The sequence below is a fragment of the Syngnathus leptorhynchus genome, chromosome 2, assembly GCF_054491065.1.
Source record: "Syngnathus leptorhynchus isolate UIUO chromosome 2, UIUO_Slep, whole genome shotgun sequence".
In the NCBI taxonomy this organism is placed as follows: Eukaryota; Metazoa; Chordata; class Actinopteri; order Syngnathiformes; family Syngnathidae; genus Syngnathus; species Syngnathus leptorhynchus.
Window position 1 is genome coordinate 10,451,609 of NC_141196.1, and position 24,668 is coordinate 10,476,276.

The following is a 24,668-nucleotide window of genomic DNA, read 5'->3' on the forward strand; positions in this document are numbered from 1 at the left end:
GAAGAGACACGCGATTGGACGAACAAAAACTAATCGAATCGCGCAGTCGGTAGAAGTCAGGGTGAGACGTTTTCCAAGTTTTTATTTCTCTTACGAAGGCATAAAACACTCACACAGCCACGACTGTTGCTGGAACAAAAAAATGGACTCATTTACATTCAATATTAGATTTCTATACAATAAATAAACCTCATGCTACCGTTCTATAGTTTGAAAAGACACATTTTGTCTTGATATTTGAAAAATATTGCATTTATCATTACTTAACCAGGAATAATCTGTGAATCCTACACGAGTTGGACTCCACTGCCCAGAACATGATTTGCCATCTCCCTTCAGTTCTTTCTCCAGATTGTTATTGATCAGTCTCGGTTGCTCCTTGAAAATGTTAGGTCTCCAGTAGTTGAGCTGCTACACTGGATGTACCATACTGCAAGAGGAAGAAGATAAAGAATAACATGTGTCAATATGGGTGCTTATCGTGTTTTCAAGTGCAGCTGTTCATACTGTCTCTTTCTCTTTTGGATGTGCAGTCCGGTAGTCCAGATATACTTGGGTGAGTCCTCTAATATCTTTGAGGAAAGCCTGGCTTCTTCTCAGATCTTCTAATCTTAGTTTGAGGTCGTTTTTTTCTTTTTGCAGCAAGTCCACGAGCCGCTCAGCCCTATTGGATGAAACTATTGAAATTATTATCTGTACTGTATGAAACTGTCAGAAAGACAAGCGCTCCTGTGACATCAAACTCAATTTAATGACATGAGTGAAAATGGTTGCATTAATCTTTGTAATTATTATTAATAAATCTTTATTAAATTTTTAGTTGATTATCTGCTGTATTTCGGATGGTGTTTTTCTCTTAGAAATGCCTCACCTTATTAGCTCATGCTTGGCATCCAAAAGTTGCTGTGTCTTTGTACGTATCATGGAGCTCACCTGACGCACATGGGTCAAAATAACAACAAAGTGAAGTAAATGTACTTTATTGACATGAAGCGATCAGAAACATGTTCATCATTCGCAGGATTTAAGTTGTACATATCACTTGCTAATTAAATTTGAGACTTATGTCATATATCTATTATTTCTACACCCGAATGATAAGTCTCTCTGACAGAGATTGGTTACCTTGGAATTTTCCCGTTTCAGAGCCTTAAACTCCCTATTTGAGGCCATCTGAAAGAAAATTGCAGGACCAAAATATAAGCTTTCAATTTTGCAAGAATTGTGTACTGTGAGTTGGCAATACACAACAGCTCCTCCTTCTTAACAAAGGAGACTAACCTTTTCAAGAAGTTGTTCCTTGACACTGTTGGAAAAACAATCAATCGATTTCTTGACAGCATTAGACTCCACCGAATCCCTGTAAGACACAGGAAAGATTTTTCCCACAAATCATTTTGTCACCAATACTAATACCAGGTGAGGTTTCAAGTTGCAGACATTTCTATTTAGACAAACTGCTCTGGTTAGCAATTACGGGTACCTGTACTCATCACAGAAATTGAGGAAGGCCTCCATCACCACTTCCAACTCTGTTCCTCCTTGAGATCTTTTCCTTTTCTTCCCATTACTTTGGACTTTGTCGGCTTTGTTAAAGAAAAGTTGCATTACATGTACAGTTATAATTAATGAAGGAATTCGAAAACCCATCTGACAACCGGAAACATTTTTGGTTGTCATTTGGCCAGAAGCGATTAAATCAAGGCAGCTGCTATAAAAAAAAGAAATTATTTGTGAAGATATGTACATTACATGTACATGCCATCAAATTTAGGAAATGTACATTTATAGTCATTAGCCCTTTACAGTACCTCTGGTCAACTTTTTTGAGGTTCTCTCCAAAGTTTGGATTTTTGCTTTCCTTTGACTTGGGTTCTAAATAAATCAAAACAAAAGACAGGATTAGAACAAGACAATTAGCTACCAAGAACATTGAAGCTGAGGTACTTGAGTACCCAGCTTGTGTCCTCGTCTGTGTCACCGTCAGAGGACAGGACTTGATTTTGTCTCCTTTTGGTGCAAGGGACGGTGTCTGATTCTTCCTGAGGACAGACATTTGGCAACAGCATTGTCAACTACTGGTAAACCAACTTTCAGATACTCAAATTCTCTGCAATAAACACTATTGGAGAAGACAACATTTTTACTGTACCTGTGAGTCCCTTGACTTTTTACTCTGTGAAACTCTCTTTTTTTCTACCTTTGCCGGTTCACTTTTCTGAGGCCTAAAAGAAAGGGGGACCCCACAATTTGTGTGGTCTTTTTATTGCTATTGTAACAAACACCTCAATCAGATGTGTTGACAAGTGAAGTCCCAATGAACAAATATCAATGTGTTATTTCAAAAATGTTTTAAAAATATTGAAAAATGACTATTTAGAATTATGCTGTGTGGCCGATGATATCATGTCTTTAAGTAATGTTCTGGCATTCACCGAGTTTGATAAACACTGAGATTTGCAACTATTAGTTTCGGTGTTTACTCCGCAGAACCTACCTGGTTTTGATCGCTTCATTCACTTTCTTTGTGACGTTCTTCCCCACTCGACTTTTTGTCTTCTGGGGCTCTTTTGAAAGGTTTAAATCATCTTCTATGGCAGTACTGTGCAGAGGGTTACCTTGGAGACACAAAGTAACATAAGACTGTCATTCATTGTTACAGACTGTGGCTTCTTACAGCTTAGTCCAGAAGTTGGCTAAAGATGAATACAATCTTAATAGTGACATGGACTGACTTTCTAAAGACTCACCATTTTTTTGCTGTAGCCCTTCTAAGAAACTGGCACTACCAATTGTAGATTGATTGCCAGAGTCCAGAGATGATGATTTCTGGATGTCAAACAAAAGGACATCATAATCAATTGAGTAACATATTTATGTGAAGATCACAGTGTATTTGTATTTCAAGTCACCTTGTTGCCAACTGGTGCAATGGGCGCCGCCTTGACGCTTCTGTTCTTTCGGGTACTGTGGAAGCAAGGCATTTAAGTTCTTTTCAATTCATACTATTTTAAATTCAAAGTTTATGGTTAGGGAAATTAGGTCATGTTCAACATTATAGACAAGATTGGGTTAGAAGAATAAAACTGAAAACAGGTAATATACTGTAGCGTTTCAATGAATCAGGCACGTCGTGTTTGCTAACTGGCTCTTTATTCCACCCAACGAAGAGGAGTTCTAACCTCCGCGCTCCGAGACAACAAAGTCAAGTCCCCCTCCAACACTTATTTGTAAATTTATCTCACCTCATCTTGGAGTTTATAGTAAGAAGATTGAACTACAAATGTTTGCAAAATAAATCCAATCCAAAATGACAAATCTTCCCGCAAAATCATTTAAATTCCGGGTTGCACCATTCGTATTTACAGGGGTGTTTAACGGTGTGCGACAACGAGAAAACGGAAATATAAAAATTATAAAAAATAATAAAAACTTAAATTTGAATTTTATTTAATATATTATTGACACTTGTGTTTTGATTTTAATCTGCAATTGTAAAATGTTTTGGGGGAACAGCACTGCGGTCCGTGATGCGGAAAGGTACGTCTTATAAAACAGTCCGAATAGGAACAATGACTAAAATGCGCGATCCGCACTTCCCAACCCTACTACAGACATACATAAAACACGCAGAAAAAAAAGCAAACAACTCATTTGATCGTTTTTAATGAAAAACGTACATTTCAATTCATATAAATAAAGTTAAAAAAAAAACTAAGATCAAGTACAGTTGTTCCGATGAATAGACATTTCAATAATTATCAAGAAATACAATCACATTATCACATTTGTTTAAAATCACAAAAATATTAAGATATTTTCCCTTTCTCCTTTAATCATTCCTTTCCTGAGTCTTACAATTATGTATGGCTTTTTATGTTGGTTGTATTCTAAATGAAACTTAGTCATTGTTCACAAAAACAATTTACTAAAATTGGAATATGCTTATTCTTTAAACTTCTTTTATTAATGCAAGTAATGTTTTTTATTCTATGTGTGTGTGTGCGCGCGTGCGTGTGCCCGTACGAAAACTCATCCATTTTTTTGTACCGCATTATGAAAAAAATGTATTTTGGATTGCTCGCATACAAATAACTGGGTATTTGGAATTCTTGCCAACCAATTTAACACCGTGGAAAATGTACATGATTGAGGCCCTACCAAGTTTATCTGCTACATCTTTCAAACAACAGATGGACGACACTGAGTCAACATGTCAAAAGCAAAAGAGAAGAGAGGCACTGAGCTTTGTTGGCTCCACAGATTAGCGTTACCTTCTGATAAGTGGCATTTAAATGTACTCAAATGTTGAGCTAAAATGAATGGAGCTATATTTGAGTTTGGCGATGTATCCACTGCACGTGCCGCATGCACACGTATCGACGACACGAATTAGCACAGAAAATCCAGCGGCGTGGTGATAACGTGCCCCTCTCCAGCAGATAGCTTGTGCTCACTCACTTTTTAAGACTTGAGGTCGAAAAAGCTCTGCACACACACACACACACACACACGCACGCACGCACGCACGCACACACACACACACACGCACACACGCACGCACGCACGCACGCACGCTAATTCTACAGCCTTGAGAGTTATTGTGACAAAAGAGTGTCACAGACATGCATTAAGGAGTTCTGGTGAATGGTTTGAGTCGTGGGGAAAATGCACTTCAGTCATTAAAATCCCACAGTAGAAAATTTGAGGTAAAACATTCGTTTGGAGTGAATTGGCATGTTCTGACATTTGGTCTGCATGTTCCTGCTTTGTTCTCAGCTGTCTTTCCATTCACACGTCTTCCTGATCGCCTACATCTTGATGCTGGCATATAACTCATCTATTTGTGATCTGAAGTATTGTCTCAATTCATTCCTCTTGGCTTTTAGTGTTGGCGTGAGCAGAGCATTGGTGACTGAGAACACCTCAGTATGGAGATAGATGGCCTTCACCTGGAAGACACAGATTGTTACAGAAGACAATCGGGTCAAGAGCACAACAAAGCAGATTCAAAAAGTGAGATAGACAAAACATCAACTGTCACGTTGCCTTATAGTTGAGTCTTTTTGTACCTGTTCAAACGACTTGAGGCCCGCTTCCTTGCCGAGTCGCACCATGTCCTCCAAGATGGCTGCCTTGACATCCTGTGAAGACAGAAAAATAAAACTCAATAAACACAGGAGTGCAACCAAGCTATTAGTACCCTGATAAGAAACATTAGATGTTGTCTTTTTTTTTTACCGCTCTACTACAAAGTGCATTGTAGCTGCCCTCCACTCCCATGGTCCTCTTGGTCCAACCACACAGGAAGTCGTGGTCCGGAACCACCACTGCTACCAGGAAAGCCTTCGGGGAAGAGAACAAAAGCAAAATGAGATGCTGCAAGGATTTTGTACCTAAAATAGACATGACAAAATATTGGCATAATTACAATACTCTGGAATCATCCTACGCTACAGCAATAATTTGAAACAACCTCACTTACCTGTAGGCTGTCCCCATGCACAAAAACCTGTGCCACTGCATCACTTCTCCCATAGACATTCTCTATCTTCTCAGGAGCTATGTATTCCCCCTGAGCAAGTTTGAAGATGTGCTTCTTCCTATCCACAATCTTCAGTGTGCCGTTCTGCAAACAAATATTGCCATTACTTTTCCAGCTCCTCAGAAGTACCGCATGGAGAGTACACAGCTTGCAATCCCCACCGGAAGCCATTTTCCGATGTCGCCCGTGTGAACCCATCCGTCAGCGTCGAGAGCCTCTGCAGTCTTCTCTGGATCGTTTAGGTAACCTTGGAACACGTTGGGACCTTTCACACACACCTAAAACACAGACAAGAACGTTAAGATTCTGAATGCACGTTTAGTTAAGTTGTGATGTGTCTGTCACCTCTCCTTCGCCATTTATGGCCAGGTAATTCATTTCAGCCACATCTACCAGCTTGATAGAATTACAAGGCAGAGGAGCGCCAACGTGACCTGGAAAATGTCAAAGCAAGCCCTCATTTTCTGCTGGTCTAGTGTACACCATACTTTGAAGGAGAGTTGTACCTGCAGTCCAGTCACCGGGCATGGTCATGGTGCAACCAGCGGTGCATTCTGTCTGTCCATAGCCTTCGTAAAACTGAGTTGAAACAAAACTGCTATTACTGCTCTTGCCGTAAACCTGATTTTCTATCACTTCTAATACAACATCAGGTTTTGATCAAAGAAAAAAAAAAAGGATTGTAATTGTGGTTGTCACAGATTAGATGCCAGAACTTTGTTGTACTTGATCATTGTGAGAGAATCTTGTAAGAAATCCAGTTGTTACCTGACAGCCTAACGCAGCTCGGAGGAAAGTGAGGACAGTGGGCGAAATGGGAGCAGCCCCTGTTATCATCAGACGTACACGGCCCCCGAGGCTAGCCTGTGCAGGGCACAACAAAAAAGTTATTAGACATAAACAACACTAGTGTCAGCTTCATACCTTTAAAGTAGAACATTTTGTTTGCGATATATTCTATGTGACTATGTAAACAGTCCACTGCCGTCGGCTGGAATGAACGAGTGGAATAAAAAAAGCTCGTCTAACCTGAACCTTTCTGAAGATCAATTTATCCCAGATGCTGTCTGTCCTCACAATGCCTTTCAACATCTCGGCCGCCTTCCGACTATATGCAAAATCCAGCAGCCAGCGCTTCACGGAAGTGTTAGCCTGCCCAAAGATCTGTAAAAGGGCAATGCATATTATTATTGTTATTATATTTTTAGATCATAATTGCATATTACAAAGCTCCACTTATTAAGACCCCCACCTTATCAAACATTCGGTTTAGAAGTCGGGGTACCACGGGGAACACTGTAGGCTTTAGTGTACAGAGATCATCCATCAGAAGACGAATATCTCCCTGGAAATATCCAATCTTGGCCCCCTGAACCATCATCACTCCCTATACAACAAATGTAAAGATCCAGAAGAAAAAGTGGATGACAAATTATTTTATTTTTTTTACAATACAGTGAGAGACACACAAATAAAATCTGCCATGAAAAGAATTTATGACACCATTTATGTTCTCATGCAGACTCTGAAACAAATGACTCTGGTCAAGAATGCAAGGAAACAAATATATTTGACATAATTATCAACAGATAAAAAGGTGCTTTGGTATTTTTTTCACTCATTTTGCAAAAGAGAAAATCTACGGATAAAAAGATGACATTTACGCTTTCAAAATATAATTTGGCATTACCTTGCTGATTCAGTGGTAGTCTCATGTATTACATCAAATTAATTAACCACTGTATATTAAGAACTACATTTTTTTTTTTTTCTATTAAAGTCATCTGAGAGGAAATTACAACTAATAACATACCTGTACAACTCTCTCAAACATGTGAGCCAAGGGAAGATATGAGATATGGACATCACTGGGCCCCAAAGGACAGGAGGCCTCGATATTTCCAGTGACACAGACACACACAAACAAGCAGACAGTGTGATAAATTAGAATTAAAAAGTGTTGAACCTAATCTACCTTCGTCAACTTGAGCACCAAAAGCAAACCAATAAAAACTGATATCGACCGCAGCTCAATTTGTGACGACTCGTTTGCTTTCACAGCTTAAAATTAGTTCCAGACCAAAATATGGAAAATAATACTCATCCATTTCCTGAGCCTCGTGTACAAACATGTCAGATGTGACATTGGTGCCTCACCTGTGTTATTTTAAGGAAGGCTGAACAGTTGGCCACAATATTCCGATGCAACAACATGGCTCCCTTTGGGTTTCCTGAAACAACACTTGCGTTTAATGGCATAAGCGTTATGTGTGTGTGTGTGTGTGTGTGTGTGTGTGTGTGTGTGTGTGTGTGTGTGTGTGTGTGTGTGTGTGTGTGTTTCTGCGAGTATGTGGAGAGTACGAGCATCACCTGTTGTTCCACTAGTGAAGCAAATAATGGCCATATCTTCAGATCTGGGAGGCTGGAGACGTTGAAGTGTTCCGGTTGAAAAATAAATCATTCACAATCATACATCCTTGTGATTTTTGGCTGCTGAAATCATACTAAAAAGCTAATAGCCGCTTACCACAGGTTGATGATGGTTAGCCTTTCCGATGGCCTGTCCAATGACGAAGAAAAATGAGGAGAGCAAAAGTCAATATGTTGAACCGCAAGTAGGACATTTCGGAAATAAACAAGCATTTTTGCCAACCTCCATCTCTCGTAGGCTGAGGATATCTATTCCAGATCGCTTGCCTCTGCTCACCAGCTCGTCGGCGGGTGGCTCCATTACAACAATGGTTTTCACGGAGTGTTTCCTGTCCTTCACGCAGTCAAGTACCAGGCTGACTTTATCTGCCCCGTCACATACTATGCTCGAGATGGAGGCTACAACAAAAAACACAAAGGAAATCAAGTCACGGGTGCGACCTAGAGCAAATACTTTAAAAAAAAAGAGACATTTAAACTTTTCATCAGTTTCTCAGTGATGGCTTCTTACCTTTGTCTATAATGTAGTTGATGGCTTCTGCACCAAGTGTGTCATAAAGCGGGACAGACACCAGGGAATACGTGTAGCAAGCCAGCTCGGTGATTGTCCACTAAATTTGACACAAAAAAAGTGTAAAAAAAAACAAAACACCAATCAACAAGTTTTTATTTGAGAGACATCTGAGTTATCGCTAAGCGCAAATTATTATTATTTTTTTTTTTTTACCTCAGGTCTGTTCTGAGAGAAGATGCCAATGTTGGGGTCATTGGTCTTGGAGTGTCCTTTATAAAGAAAAGCAGACCCAAGATTTTCTGTTCGCTCCATTACCTAAAACGCATACATGACATGTCTAGTGTGACATGCGATTTCTTGTTTTGCTCATTGTGACTTCAACAAAAATGCCCAGGGAACTATATATGAAATTTAGTTTTGCATGCTACTCTATGTTCAAAACAACACCATTAAATGGAGGTATTAAAGACCTGCATAACTGGTTCAACGTCAACTAATTACATAACTCAATCCATTTTGAGTGGCAATGGAATTGATAGCTTCCATCTCAACTGTGCTTTTGTTGCAGATTGTGCTCAGGCTTACCTTTTGGTAGGACATCCATTCATAGGCACCTTTGGGTTTTCTGGAGCCCAGGAATGGTCCATTATCTCAAAGAAAAAAAAATCAAAACAAAAGCGGCACATTTTTCAAATAGCTTGATCCAATTGCCATTTCTCTCAATTAAGCTGTTAAGATTTGAAGCACTGTCCTGCATACAAACTATTTGAAGTCTAAAGACAGCAACATTTGGTGTCAAACTTGTAAATAGGTCACACAAGAAATGTACAAAATGGCGCTGATGCATCGTGTGGTAATCTTGAAAGGTAACATGCATACATTAACCACTTGGTAAAACCACAGTTGGTTTTTTTTGTTGTTGTTTTTTTTTTTACTACCTACACCTGCTCAAGAACAGACACTCAAACTCAGCACAATTGTTACTGTGTACCATTTCAATAATATAGTCAATAACTATTTTACTTTTGTATCAAAATGTTTTTAGCCGCATTTGCCCGTTGTTCTGTTTTTGTTTTATGTTGATCCATCCAACTTCTTCCGCTTATCTGTGGTCAGGTCATGAGGGCAGCAGTAGTATAAAAAGGGAAGCCCACATGCCTTTCCAACCCGCCACTTTGTTCAGCTCTTCTCGCAGAATGAGTCCCTTCTACCTCTACGGTGACCCGTGAGCAAACTTCACAGATGGAAGGGAATTTGGTTGTGTTACGTGTATGACATGTCCCCCCCCCCAAATCATTCACCGCGTGAAAGGAGACGCCGCAATGTCGTAAGAAGAGAAGCTAAACGTTAGCCTAGCTTCCTCTGCTTCGTCGTCTACAACCACATTTGTATTTTCCGGCATTCTGGGTTGGAGGAGGAGAGGTCTCCGATTATGCGAGGAGGTGGCATCATGTGAGTGGTGTGCTGAATTAGTCATCTTACACGCGTAGTAAGAGAACACGGGACAATTTTTTACCAATCATGTGTAGAGTCTTTCACATTTAAAAAAAAAATAATAATAAATAAAGTTAAACATCCCAACGCGTGTAGTCATATCAGTTGGGTCCATCAAATCACTTACTGGATACTTGAGCACCCTTCAGGAAGAACTCATACATTGTTTTCGCATCGTCATACAAATGTGTCAAGAGATCATCACCGTTTAGCAGAGTCGACTGGTGTATATACTCTCCGCCCTGGGGGGGGGGGGGGGGGGGGGGGGGGGTGGTAAGGCAAATACAACAATTGTTAACTCATTTGTTTCCACAAATGCTATGACATTTAATTTGTATAAAAACAACAGTGACCCCGATACCACTCGGGAGACTATTAGTACAGATGGAATGATACTACAGGCTTTAAGAACAAAGATGGGTTAATTAATTGTGGATTTTTCAAGATAGATACTTTTTATGTTGTATGGCTTGTGTTTTTGAAATTCAATTAGTCTTAGCTTTTCGAGCAGGTTCTTAGTTATTAGTTTTGTATATGTTATTGTTTCAAAAAATGATTTACTTTAGTTTGACTATTGTTTTTTATTTTCGACTGTTGAGTGCATGATTAAAAAAAAGTCACCATTACAATTCTCTTTGACCTTCCTTATTCTGTACAGCAATAACAAAATTAATACATTTAAAATTAACCCTGAGCGCTCATGTAGGTATGCTATAAAGTGATGACAACAAAAACGACGGACATTTCCGCTATAATTAGTTTTGTGATAAAATTATACATTTCAGATGTAGTTTCAATTATTTTTTGAAGCATTTTGGTTTTTATTTTGTTACAAAATGAGTTGTAGTTATTTTGTTATTCTTTGTGAATTGTAATAACCTTGACATAGACAGACCTTAGATTTCAATTGAATTTGAGTTGGCATCCAAGTAGAGTGAGCCCAAACTCACCGCAATTTCGAGCGACTGCATCTTGAGATCGCAGATGGGTGGCAGGGCTTTTGGTCGCGTTGCCATATAGAAGGTTGTTGCAGCTGTGATCGCCCCCATGCTGATTAAAGTCGATGTGGACAGACCCCGTAAGTACTGACTGACGGAATCCAGATCTGGCAGTCTCAGCTTCTGCAGGAACTCCGGGCTCAGCATGATTGTGATGAGGAGGGATCAGGTGGTGATGTTTGGGCCTTGCACTTGGTGGAGGTGGAGTGCTTGATGAGCACAGGAAGAATTTGGACTCTGAAAGCCGGAGTGGTTTTTAGGGACACCCTGAGGTAAAGGAGTGTATGAGGTGTTTTAGGTCAGGAGTGTACCTGTAACGAGGAAGAAATGAGTCCATGTTGGCGTGGATGATAACATCACAATGCCAGTTTATACATCCAATGATAACATCATGTATCATTACATCACGTAGAACACATTTGAAGCGCTTCGGAAATGTTGACAGGAAAGCACCCACACTTTCAAATCAAACACAGCATTAGCCCTCATGCTTATCCACCAACGTCCTTTTGAGGGTGTCAGTGATACACCCAAAACCTTGTTGAACAAGTTTGTGCACACGTGCGTATGAGGTTAAAACTACAAGAGGTGGCATTTGTTTGACAATAAACATATTAGTTAGAGGTTTTCCTCCATGGGAACCCTGAAGATGGGAAACAATGACCTTAAACCCAGATTCAGAACCATTACAGGCAGGGATCATCAAAATAGTTTCAGTCAATCAGATAACCTCAAAAATTGTCTCCAAGGGAGAGGGAAAATGGCATTCCTTGACATTTGGTTTTGAATTTTACATTCAAACCCAGGAAATGTTTTATAACTTCAACATTGAAAATGACACGTTTTTGATCTTTTTGTTTTTTTAGATTTCAGAGTCTTAATGCATTGCACACCAATTCAGGTTTGACAGCTAAAAAGATTATCTTACGTAAAGAAAGACGTGAGGTGATTATTTTAAATAGTTCCACTTGAAGCACTAATTCTACAGGATACATTCCACACGAAAAGGAAATCTAGTTTGACTGCAGTATAATACCGTTGAGCTTCTCAACTTTCCTGTTACTCTTTAAGTTTATGAAAATGTCACTGAGCGACGTAGCAATGTTAATATATTACCACTAATTCTCACAAATATGCGCACATCCATGGCCTAACATTTTCTTTCCCACTTACCTCTAACAGACAGGTAAGACCGTTGCGTCTCTGACTCCGTTGTGACTGCTTTCAACAACACCCCTGTTTCTCTATTCTCTCTTATTGATTAGTTATCTCCCATTTTATTGATTTAAAGCCAGATCAAATCACTGAGATTATAAAGGGTTTTTTTTTCATTTAAATATGGTCTAGAACACATTATTTTGTCTTTTTAAATATCATTTCTAAAGATAGAAAAAACAGAACTTTCTAAACTTATTACATAGTACAAGTCAAATCAAGTTGCTCTGCCCACTCAACTTTGCCCCAGTAGCCTCTGACCTCTGTGGTCAGCTGAGATGATTAGAAAGAATGAGGTAATCACTGACCATTACAGGAAGTCATACAATGACTGATATATTGAAGCCAACTCAGTGAAGCACATTTACTGAAGGCTTTGCATTAACATTCCACGCAAACTATTATGAAGAGCATTCTGCTTTTCAGCCAAAATTAGAAACCATTTGTCACTTTCTATCCATTTTTAGAGTTTTCTTGGTAAATCATACCATACCTGCATACTTACTGATATAGAAAAATGCTAGACATGCTAGCAGGCTGAAGAAAGCATGTTACTTGATGACTTGGGAAAATTGGTTGCTCACACAACACTTTAAGCATTCCAAATCAAAGTCCAACTGTGCAAAATAGTGTTTCACAATCCCCACATAAAGATTTATGGACTCCCTTTCTTCTCTTCGGCCATGAGTGCTGTGATATTTGACGTAGTTAAGAAACACAGCGCTGTATTTTGCTGACGAGCAATTCTCTGAAAACAGAGCAGATTGACTGTGAATTCCGAAACCAGACAACTTTGACACACTTCAGTTACATCACAACACTACATTTCAAACATCCGCAATGTAGGCACCTACTATTGGGGAGAACTTTTTTTTTTTTTTGCCTTAAATATGACTGGATGCTATCAGCAGAATTCAAAAGTACCCAAAACAATTACGCAAAGTATCAATATTCACCCATTCCTTGTGAAAAGTATGACCTCAACATCAATGCGTGTCCAGATTCTAACCAAAAACTAGTTGCACCCGTGTTTATCCTCCAGTGCCTCCAAACATCGAGTGACAGTGTTGTCAACTTAGCAACTCTGTCGCTCAACTAGCAACAAAGTATGTCCACAATCAATTCTCATTTGGTGTCATTGCATGCTGTTCCAGTATTTCTTTGATATCCAGACTAAAAGGTCCAGGACAAGTGTGCTATTTATCCTCACCAGTAAGACAAATTTGGGATACTAGTGCTAGTACAACTACATATTACAAGTGAGGCGGAACAACAAGTGGTCATTTTGATGATACAAATAGATTCCAGGATACTAGTGCATGACACATGACTACTAGTTGGGCCTGGAGGTGTAACTTAATACTGTAGTGCAACACAATGGTTTTCCACTTTAGATTTAATTGCATACTAATAAGGTCAAAGTATTTTGAAAATAAATTGAGTACAACAACTTCAACTCCTGAGCTGTGTCTTTCAAGTACGGGAGAACAGGACAAAGCTGGATTTCAAGTATATCATAAATGCTCAACGCTTTTCCATACAAGTCAACCAATAACAGAGAGGTCACCTTCCGCCATGGCTCATAGCAACTTCTCTGAGTCTATTTATTTGCCCACGTGTAGTGACGTCATATGGTCTGGTGTCTATGTTCTTGTAACCCGTTGCATAGCACATACTATAATAACAATCTCAACAAATACCTTCTGAAAAGGTTAACGTACTCACGACTTAGTTACACCAGCACACCCATATGAGGTATTTATCTCTTGATTTGAGGGATGCTTCACACTGCAGTGTTTGTGTTGAACTGAAGCAACACTTCGAACACCAGAAAGCAAGTGAAGGTTTAAAAAAAATAATAATAATAAAAAGGTATAAAACACGTTATAACACATTGAGTTTCAAAGTTATGTTAACGTGGTCACTAGGCAAGTATAAAATGTATAAAAGTCTATATTTTAAAATTCGCAAATTTGACAAATTACTAAAACGGCGGTTTAAAATGACAGCGCGCCTGCAGTTGTAATGTTCTGCTCTTGTTACACGTGTTACGATTCATCGTTTGGTATTGTGTAAGTGTTAAACTAGTAAAAGCTTCGTTGCTCTCCATAAAATCCACGCAGTACAATCGCAACTACTTAACACGTCATTGTTTTATGGTCAGTAGTATATTAAAAAAACGACACGTTTAGAACTTCCCACCTGTTAGTAGCAGTTCTCCACCCGGCTTCTTCTTGTTGCTGACCACGCTTAGCCTTACAGTGGGTGGGCGTGTCGCAAAGTACAACTTCCGGTCAAATCTTTAACGCTTAAGTGCCTTTTCCGGTTAAGTGTTATAAAGTACAATACTGTACGTTACTTTGATATGAGAAGCAAATACTGTAACTATAACTCTGTAACTGTTATTTACTGTACTCTAGCAAAGGTGATTAAATTGCTCTTCTCTCCAGCGTCAGTACTGGTAGATATTTATACTTGTGTATAAAAAAGCGAAAGCTAGATGCACTTAGGTACCAATGGGGAAAACAAAAAAAATGATCATTTATCTTAAGATAAATTAACAAAAATTATAAATGAATTTGAATTTACCTGTTTTAGGAACAAGACAAATTATTGCACATGTCTCAAACTCAAGGCCCGGGGGCCAGATACGGCCCGCCAGATCATTTTATGTGGCCCGCGAAGACAAATTGTGCATTAAATTTGTGTGTCATTACTAGAATTGCAAATTTTCTTCACTTTAAATATCTTTTTTTTTTAAATATTTGACCAGTTTTGAGTTATTTGTCAGTTTGTTTTGTAGCTTTTACTGTAAATAATATGAAGTGCTCATACATTTGGGTTGACAGTCATAATGGCACGCCGAAAGAAGCTATGACTACAATGCGGCCCGCGAAAAAAATTAGTTTGACACCCCTGAATTATCTCAACAAATTATATATTTTGTATATATATAATTTTTAAATGAATTATTTGATAATATAGAATTTAATAAGATTTAATTAATACATGCTAGGTGTATGTTAAATGAATTTAAAATATATATCCAATGAGATCATTTAATTTAAAAAAATATAAAAAATAACAAATATTAAATATAAATAAATAACACCGACCATATAAGTGGGCCAGATTAAAAAGACTGTGCTGAGTGATCCACAGCCACAGTGTGCCCGTAGTGGGTCATAGGAGAAATTACCACCCAATTTAGGACACGTTCTGCCTTGAAACGTGGTCCATGCTTGTTTCGTGTTTTGATGTGAAATAGTCGGTACAATTTCTTTCTTGTCCACATCAGGGTTGTCAATGAGCTGATCAGGCCCAACCCAGCTGACTTTGAACAAAGTACACCCTCGACTGCATGGCAGTCAACCACAGAGCACAAATTGACAAGCACAATCAAATCCACACTTATGAGCAATTTAGTCTAGTCTTACATTTTTCACTGGACAGTTTTGACTCCAAAAGGAGAAGAACTTCAGTCGTATTTGACATAGGAATTTTGAATGTAGTTAGATTTTCTTTCAGGGTAATCAGATCATTGTTTAACTGAACTGGTTCAAAGTTTCAGCAATCTTATCAAAGGCATTATCACAAGGAACATGATGGTCCTTGTCAGAAACCTCACGGGCCAAGTCCAGGGCAAAAGTGGATATGTACTCAAACTGACTCCTAGTCATTGCAACAGACATTTTGCTCTCTGTGGAAGAGGCCAATCGTCTCCTGCTGATTGTTTCATAGGGACACACATCAAGGGACAGCGTGGTGCTTGAGAAATTTGGGCCAGCTCCAGACAAACATAGCACTGGTTGTTTTTTGAATAGTATGCCCTAGGTTCCTGTGTAATTGACCTTTTTTTAACAAAACAAGCAATGTTCACTTACCTAAAATAAAATGCAAAGTTTATTCCCAAAGTTTATTCCCATGTTAGATGTATTTATTTAGATAAAAAGAACAGTGTAGACCGTGCAAAAAAAACAAAAACAGTTTGAGACATATCATCATTCATAAGATTGTAATCAGTGCATGCAAGTGACTAAGTCTATTTTCATTCTTATTTAGGAATTTCTGAGACCAAGGACATTTTCTGATCTGAATAGAACAAGGCTACTATTTGGCTTTGTGGTAGCTTTGATTTTATCAACGCACACACACACACAAATCAGCCATCTCCCTGAAATTTATAAATAGTCACAGAGCCCAAAAACACAAGAAATGAATACATTAACAAATTCATATTTTGGAGTGATAAGCTACAGTAGCTTTTTACACACTATTATGAAAGATTCTTGAAAGGTAAATGTGTCAATTGACAAACTGGGAAATTATGTCACAAAAAATAACCTGGTAAAATATGCGACGCTTGTAGTGATGTCTAAGTTGTGTCTGTTTTTTAGAAATACACGTACTGCACATGGTAGGAATTGATTACTTTTAAATTTGATTTTCATTTACCAAACAGATTTTAAGGTGAACACAAATTCACCTTTTTCAGTAGCTACACATTAAAATTTGCTTTGCAGATTTGTCCAGTGTTAATAAAAATATTGTACTTTGTCAAAGCATATATACTTTGTGAAAAAAAACAAAAACATTTTACTTAAGGTAAACAGCGACTATTCAGATTTGTTACAAATACCGATCCATAGACAAATATTTCATTACAACCTAAAATGAAATAGAATAACATTCAAATATATTATACTAGTCTTCAGATATGACATTTGAAATATAGGCAGCCAGAAGTACTTTATCTGATGAAGGAATGTGTTCATGTTCATATGGAATAAAACACTTTTATAAAAAAAAATAAAAAAAAAAAAAAAAAAGACATTGGTCACTTTAAAATTGATCAAATGATTAAAATTGCTGTAAACTAAGGAACAGAAAGGTAAGTTAAGAGTATTTTTGTTCATTTCAGTGCACTCTCAGAAAATTACTAAATGTTTCTCCCATGCTTGCTTATATAACGTTTAGTTGAAAGATCTCAACAAACCATTTAGTGTTTCTGTTTCCAAATATTTATCCATGCACAGCACTGTTCTAAAAGATAATGCTTGACAGTACTGTATATACAGCACCCCCCCTCCTCAAAAAAAGTATTTGAACAGCAGGAATGTGAAAAGTGGGTGGCTTTCAAGAAAAAGTGCTATCTTGAATTACAATACCATTAAACAAAATCTGGAATTGTCAACTTTTGTCTCATGTTCACCTTTTGATCCGAAACCCAAATATCTTCGGTATACAGCCAAAAGAATTGACCTTGAAGTTCAAGTAGTACTTCTATAGGAGACTGTAGGTTTGGAGGTAATCAAGGGCAGAAGGAGCAATGAACGCCACCCGTCAAGTCAGTGATGGTTCCCTCTTTGATGAGACTTTTAAGGACTTGGGTCTCCTCATTCACATTGTGCATACCCTGCCACAGCATGTAACTCATAGGTAGCTGATCATAATAATGCATTGGACTCCTTTCCTGGGAGAGGTTGTAGCCAAAGCCTGCGAGGCTCACCTCGTCACACAGCAAACTCGCTAAATCCAGTGCAGAGACGCCTAGGGTGGGGACATTCTGCAGAACAAGACAACAAACACTAAATATCATTCCAAGGATTTAGTAAGTCTTACAGATCTTAGGGAATTTAGCAACAATACAAAAATTGTTGAGGTGGTCTACTGCTTTCTAGGTAGGAAATTATTAAGATGTTTTCAAAATATCATTGTGCATTGTCTATTTTGAAATTGAAAATGGGTTCGGCTATTGCAATTCTCGAAAATTTGATACAACTCAGCGAGCACGTGTATATATATCAATATTCAAATCAAAATATTCCAAAATATTAAAATAATATCTGTTGTTTGTTTGTTTTAGAGCCCTAACATCCGCTCAAGGACACTTTCTGGATACAGTGGTGACCAAAGTACAACCCAGGGTCCATTTGTGACCTGCCATTAGTTTGCCTTATCACTTTTAAGCGAAAGTCGTGAGGAAGCAAAATAATTATTATATATAATTGCTTGACTGACTGGATGGTATTATGTTTAATAGGTATAAGTTAATAAATGTTCATTTTCTGCATGCGGCCCCACAGGAAAAAGTCAAGTCAAGTCAAGTCAAAGGCTTAGACACCCCTGCTCTTGTGGCTCGTTAATATGTATACAGTATCATAAAATGAATTTAGATGTCTTCACCTTGTCTTAATCTTCCTTTAAAAAAAGAAAATCCTGAGATATACTGTAAAATTGGTGTGTCACTTTTATGCAGTGTCTTACCTGGTCCCAGCCCCACAAGCGTGTAGTAGGCGGGGAGAATTTGAGTAAATCTAACGCTGTTTCTCTAATGACGAGTGGATTTAAGAGTCTGAACCTGTTGGGTTCAAGGGGGATTTCCTCTGCAACATCCTGCCAGAAGAATAGCCAGTCCCACAATGGCTGCAACAGAAAGCGCATGTCATATTTCTTGTTTCTTCATCACGGATGCTGTAACAGTGATGTGGAAATTAGCTGCTGTTGCTTGTATTCTCCAAATGTGACTCTCATTCCATGACAAAAACAGATCGATTAGTACATTGCCCACAGTATCTAAGACTGCATAAAAATGTCTTGGTGGACCTCCAAACCTTGAGTTCAGTTTGAATGGAACAAGAAATCGCCTTCATTTCATACAAGAAGTGAGACCTGTCTTACAAAACAAGAACTGACTCCTGTCATGAATAATGAATTAGAACCCAGTAAACATGATGAGTCATTTACAAACATTAGGAGACAAAACTGCTGGTAGCAAAACGCCAGAGCGACCGACAGACAAAGAAAAAAAAAACAATAGTCCTCACCACAGTGAGCTTGTTAATCATTGCGGAGATCCAGCTGACATCTACGCCTTTGTATACAACAGCTACAAATACTGTTTGAGGGTCCGTGTCAAGCCAGTGAGTGGGCGTGCCTTCTGGATAGCTCATCCTGATGCTGGTTCGATTCCCAACGTCAACACTAAACTCTCCGAGAGGACCGCTGTTCAACCTGGCGTAGCCAAGACACAAGGAAGAGTCAGGGTCTTGCATTAGGAGCACATCAATTCAAAAATGTATTGTTTGTAAAATGCTGATGGAAAAATTCAGATTCAAATTTGCTTCATGAACCAGATGTATTTTTTGGACTCCTCCAGATGGCACTGCTGGTTCAAAGGAAGGGGCTTAAGAAATGGCAAGTCAGTGTTCTTAATGGTGAGCAGAGTGCCATCCAGAGGGCTCAATAAACACAACAACTGGTCATTTGATATCCTTTACAGGAGTATGAACTGGGACAACACAAATTTTGAGTTAAAGTGGTGGACTAATATGTCCACGCAAATGTACTCAGGGATGATTGCAAAGGAAATACTTCAGACAGTAAAATGAATTTAGTCTTCATCTGAATTCAAAATTCAAGCAAATGATTAGTTCATAAACCTTAATGGTTTACAGCCTAGACAATGCCCATTTAAACAATAATTAGATTTTTTCTTGGACGTATACTAACCTTATAATGATGTCAAAACGATCAATGAAAGGACCCAGCTCCAGGCCTTTCAAAATGCCTCCATTTCCAATGACCACACAGCGCTGACATGTATCAGGAGCATTTCTGAACGAGGGTGCTTCGTTGGACTCTGGCAACTTTGGAAATAAAGTAACATTTAAAAAAAAACAAAAGAAAGAAAAACAGACACACAGTTGCACAAAGTTATTCACCAGCGATATCAGTGGTGCAGTAAATACAAGGAGCTGTTTGAAATAATGAATCATAAAACAGTGATGATATCCAAGTGGGGGATATTTGAAGGAAAATACAGAAAAGAAAAGAAAATACAGACTGAACGTATTGCAATCTATGGACACACATCACCTGCTGAAGCAGAGCCGCTACATTTCCCTGAAGACCTCTGAACCCAAAAGGGGGTGGGTACTTGAAGAAGTCGCTTGAAAGCGGTGTGTCCTTCCACAGGAAGGGCTGGGTCACGTGACTGGAAGCCGGGAGTCGAGCCAAAAGCCCCTGCCTGGTGCTTTCGCGGTGACATTGCCGCTCAAGTACTTTGACAACATTTTGGTGCACTAGCTGCAACAAAAGTGACATGAAATATTTCAACAATAATGACAAACACAAGATAATTACGAGAAGTCACCACATGACGAACACTTGCACAATCTCAAGGGACATGGTCTTGGGACACAGCTCCCAAGACCACGTAAAAACATGGGTTGGTTAAACCTTTCTTATTAAACCAACCCATGTTTTTCCAAACAGAATGATGCAAGTTACTTGTGGTGGTACCACCTGATGGGACAAGCAGAAAGTCGCAGCATTGATAGTTTCAATTAGAGAAATGCGTCTGATATTATACAAGGCGGACTTTGATAGCGACACAATGAAATTGTGTTGCCCTCATTACTTCTAATGTAAATAAAAGTAAATCTGTTTGAACACATAATAGGAAAAACAATGTCTCCTCACCTTTTTATACTCGGGGCTGACATGCCAATCCAGAGGTTTAAGTGCGTCTTTACCAGACCGAGATGAAACGATCACTAGACAGAGCACGCAGAAAATTCCCGCCAATAGAAACGCACGTCTGGACACAAAGAGACAAACACAAAACAGAAAGAATCAACATTAATCTTACCTGGTTTGCCTTTTTGCATTTTACATACATTAAGTATATGTAAATATTTCAAATACAAAAGCGCTATCACCTTAAGCACAAAGCTACTCACTGTCAGACAAATACAACAGATGATACCAGAAATCCAAACAGTCTGAAGTGGTTGCATAACTTGCCAAGGCATTGCCTCTGCTTCTTTTTTTTTTTTTTTGAGTATGTAAGACATTACTTTATTTTACGCCACTCACATCTGCTGGTTTTAACTGTTAAAATAAAAAGAGAACCTGGCATGCCACGAAGCCTGTCTGGTAACCTGACCACATTCAACTAGGTAAGAGGTCTGCAAGAAAGACTCATAACGGGAATAAGAAGAAGCAGTAAATGTGACAACTAGGTGGTTGGAAGGTAGTCAAGGTTGGAAAGCTACCAATAAAACTGCCAACACTTAAAAGAGTCTACAAAGAAGTCATTAGATCAAAATTGGATTCATGTGCTACAGAGCATTAAGAATTTGTCATCTGAAAATATGTAGCTTAGAATCATTTATTTCATGGCACATATTTGTATATAAAGTAGCCTGACACAAATAAAACAATTAGATGATTTTTTTTTCTGAAAAATCATTTCATGCACCTCACCTGTGTGCTGCCCAGCGTTTTGGAAGCTTCATGATCCCAGCATTCACACCATAATAGATGATCTGCTTTCTATGATGAAGCAAGGATCTTAACCTGTACATGGGACAATGAAAGAAATTGTCTGAACCATTCATCCAACCAACCAGGCAGGAAGCAACAGAACAATGTCCATCTTGTGTTGGGTCAAAGGCCAAAAAATACAACTGTGCCACCGCGTTTGCATAAAATGTACTTCTGCATTTCAGGAAGAAAACTCCCAAAATAAAAAAAAAGCAAAAATCAAAGCTGAAAAAAAAATAAAAGCAATTTTTTTAGCTTTACTTTTATTTATGATTTTGGCAGTTTTGGTCCTCCGTAGTTAAGAACATACATCTAATTTTATATTCTAAAATCAATGTATACATTATTTTTATCCTGCCCACTTTAACCTTGGGGGGATATGATGGATCCGCCTGCGACTCACATGTTCAAGTCTTGTCACAATTTCTAAAAATCTGTGTGGATTTCCCCCCGGGGATCAATAAAGTAACTCATTTATTTTCTTATTTTCTTTCTTTCTTTCTTTCTTTTTTTCTTTCTGGGAACTCCACAAGACCAGTCTATTAGCATAACCTACATACGTTTTCTCAAATTGTCAAATTTGACGGTGAACTTGAACAGAGGGTTCAATCAAATTTTAACAGAATCTTAATTAAAATTGGTTTCGATGCGAATGTTCGACAAATATGTTATAATAGCACAAACGACATTATGTTGCCCCAGCCTCCATTTCAGTCCTCGCTACAGATAAACAAATCATCTCAAGCAACATCAGTGACGTTTCTACACGTTCTGTCATTTTTTAGGGGACTCACCTTACCATGGATCCCACTACTTCATCTTGACGGGAATGTTTCGAATCAAGAGTCTTATTTATTGTAATTGTATTAATTCGGCTTCTCCCTCATCTTTATGTGTCGGACGATGGACTCCGGCAGTTTCAAAGGGGCGTGGAACAAACCCATCCAAACCTCACAAAACCACGCGAGACTATGGCAAGTCTTCGGATTTTAATTTTACCAAAACGTCTGGGTGGACAGATTTTGAGTTTTATAAATTATAATCCCAGTTGAAGACAGTTGTCATTTGAATTAATTCAAGATATTTTACACGTGCATTTAGTAGAATTGTCACTGCGATGAGGCCAAGGCCAGCCTCCGCTCGGAAAGACTAAGTCAAATCAGCGGCTTGGGCACCTTCGTAATAAAAGCTCACCGCACATCGGTGGTTTGGATTTAAAATAATGAAGAGTTTGAAGAAGTTTGTGGTGTTTTTTTATTTATATTATTTATTTATTTATTTATTTATTTATTTATTTATTTATTTATTTATTTATTTATTGTGTTATACATTTGTGATTGCTGTGGAAAGTGTTTTGTGATTAACGAACAGAAGCAAAGGAGCCAAAACTTGTTGCCTTTGCTTGGGCCCAGCTGATCTCCAGCCGGCGATATGAGGAAATCATTATTATTTTATTATTTTATTATTTTATTATTTTATTATTATATTATTATTATTATTATTATTATTATTATTATGATATCATTATTTTATTTATTGTTTCATTATTTTTTTTAAATGTTGTGCTTTTGAGAGGACATCGGGACTCGGTTACGGCAAATGTGAAAAGCCTAGGATGTCCTATGTTAGGGCTGACAGGAACTAACACAATGGCTGTATGGCTTGAGAGATACGGAACAAAAACATACAGAAAACAAAAATTCATTGTTCATTCTCAGCAAAGGATAAGGTAGCTTGTAAAACAAGTAATAGTAAAAACATCAATTTAATTTGGCCCATTTAAAGGTCTGTAACTTTTTCAAAGGGCACGGCAATAGGTGGGAGGAAAAAAAACACTGGCCGACGGCTTTCTGCACAGTAACACCCCCACTGACGTTAAAAAAATGAACTTCATAGAAGTTTTTTAAAGGGCTACCATACTTGTCTTGAGAGCATGCTCTCATGAAATGATCCGTTCTTTCAAAGCTGTGCCTTTGAATACATTTTGGATGGTTGTCGCAGTTGAACTTTAAAATCCGATGGCATATATTTATAGGTCGTGCTTATTTAATGTACGAGTATCACCCTGAAATCTGCTGGGTCAAAAATCGGAGTGGCCCAGCAAGTCGAGTCAGTTCGACCGTCCAATTTTTGTCCCAGCAGTTTTACAAATGTGCCAAGAGAAACCATTCAAAACCTCAAAGTGATTCCAAAAACACATTCTATTAGATGACGTTTATATTACGTTGGGTTAGATTTGACCAAATAATACAAAATACAATTCTTCACCTGACATTAAAAAAATGAAGGGGACATTTCCGTCCTAGTGAGTCCTAGAAGTGAATAAATGCTCACCGGCGCAGGTCCGACACAGTGCAAGGGCAATCATGAGCCAAGCGGCGAATGACGGAGCCATGTTCGGGATGTTCGGAAGGAATGCTCACGTTTCACCACAACGCCGCCGGTTCAAAGTCACAGTGAGACGTTTCACTTCAGACGCAAAGACCAATACTTTGATACTTTTAAAATACTGACCTAAAAGGACAGGGCAGGAACAAGCTGTCCCTGAAAATGAACTAACGTGTCTCGCATGTTCAGGCGCAACACTGGCCCAAATGAGAATGTGTGCACCATCCCTCTCGCCATTTTAACGTCAAACCGTGTTTCTTTGTTTCTTTTGCAGTCATCTGTTGAGAACATTCATCAGATTGTTACTCTGAGACATTTCCAGGCATGTGCTATATGAATTGTTCCCAATTGCTCATAATGACAAACACTTTAAAGGGAAGTTCCAACTCTTTTGCAGTCACTCCTTAGGAATGGTCTTGTACGTCTGTCTTAAATGCTCCTGATCTTGTCTTACTAATTTTAAGAAATTGGCACCTTTATTCAAATGATGTGCATTTAAGTAGGCCAGCAGCCATGAAACCCCAGGGCTGAGGAGTCAGAGATCAGGGGTCACATTTGAAGGAGTGTCCACACTGCTTCCGGTAGGGAGGACTGATTGAAAGAGCTCAAATAGACACTAATAAATAGTTCAGTAAAATGTCATTAAACAATGAATTGTTTCATTGAATAATCTTCATGCAAAAAAATCCTTTGCTTTGGAAAAAAAATCACTGTGGCTATTTTGTTTATTTTGTTGTTATCTCAATCTTTTCTT

The 24,668-nt window shown here is 38.4% G+C and overlaps 3 protein-coding genes across 12 annotated transcripts; all 3 read right to left on the bottom strand.

The window, feature by feature from the left end:
• Positions 1-81: 81 nt before the first annotated feature.
• On the bottom strand, positions 82-3,537 carry LOC147060683 (uncharacterized). 2 transcript variants are annotated; one of them, XM_085931405.1, is made up of 13 exons: positions 3,246-3,535; positions 2,913-2,967; positions 2,751-2,829; positions 2,498-2,618; positions 2,153-2,225; positions 1,956-2,042; positions 1,812-1,875; positions 1,484-1,586; positions 1,282-1,360; positions 1,126-1,173; positions 872-933; positions 508-664; positions 82-430 (listed from the first exon to the last, which is right to left on the bottom strand). In XM_085931405.1, exons 1-13 carry the CDS (start codon positions 3,248-3,250, stop codon positions 389-391), a joined length of 975 nt encoding a protein of 324 aa, XP_085787531.1. In that variant the 5' UTR covers positions 3,251-3,535; the 3' UTR covers positions 82-388. The 2 variants fall into 2 exon arrangements, with proteins under 2 accessions (XP_085787531.1, XP_085787541.1); XM_085931415.1 differs by lacking the exon at positions 82-430 and having other exon boundaries at positions 529-677; positions 3,246-3,537.
• A 121-nt stretch (positions 3,538-3,658) lies between these two features.
• On the bottom strand, positions 3,659-14,496 carry LOC147060684 (long-chain-fatty-acid--CoA ligase 1-like). 6 transcript variants are annotated; one of them, XM_085931347.1, is made up of 21 exons: positions 14,399-14,496; positions 10,934-11,292; positions 10,111-10,225; positions 9,075-9,139; positions 8,703-8,804; positions 8,487-8,586; positions 8,199-8,374; positions 8,073-8,105; positions 7,916-7,967; positions 7,703-7,776; positions 7,359-7,436; positions 6,798-6,932; positions 6,575-6,709; positions 6,314-6,409; positions 6,052-6,124; positions 5,891-5,979; positions 5,707-5,823; positions 5,486-5,629; positions 5,242-5,346; positions 5,073-5,144; positions 3,659-4,952 (listed from the first exon to the last, which is right to left on the bottom strand). In XM_085931347.1, exons 2-21 carry the CDS (start codon positions 11,126-11,128, stop codon positions 4,812-4,814), a joined length of 2,097 nt encoding a protein of 698 aa, XP_085787473.1. In that variant the 5' UTR covers positions 11,129-11,292; positions 14,399-14,496; the 3' UTR covers positions 3,659-4,811. The 6 variants fall into 6 exon arrangements, with proteins under 6 accessions (XP_085787473.1, XP_085787503.1, XP_085787494.1 ...); XM_085931377.1 differs by having other exon boundaries at positions 10,934-11,218; positions 14,399-14,462; XM_085931368.1 differs by lacking the exon at positions 14,399-14,496 and adding an exon at positions 13,153-13,838.
• Positions 14,497-16,098: 1,602 nt separating this feature from the next.
• On the bottom strand, positions 16,099-23,988 carry st3gal5 (ST3 beta-galactoside alpha-2,3-sialyltransferase 5). 4 transcript variants are annotated; one of them, XM_085905969.1, is made up of 8 exons: positions 23,861-23,988; positions 21,467-21,559; positions 20,681-20,798; positions 20,075-20,284; positions 19,709-19,845; positions 19,024-19,210; positions 18,464-18,622; positions 16,099-17,762 (listed from the first exon to the last, which is right to left on the bottom strand). In XM_085905969.1, exons 2-8 carry the CDS (start codon positions 21,496-21,498, stop codon positions 17,508-17,510), a joined length of 1,098 nt encoding a protein of 365 aa, XP_085762095.1. In that variant the 5' UTR covers positions 21,499-21,559; positions 23,861-23,988; the 3' UTR covers positions 16,099-17,507. The 4 variants fall into 4 exon arrangements, with proteins under 4 accessions (XP_085762095.1, XP_085762096.1, XP_085762094.1 ...); XM_085905970.1 differs by lacking the exon at positions 23,861-23,988 and adding an exon at positions 22,326-23,844; XM_085905968.1 differs by lacking the exon at positions 23,861-23,988 and adding an exon at positions 22,321-23,844.
• Positions 23,989-24,668: the final 680 nt, after the last annotated feature.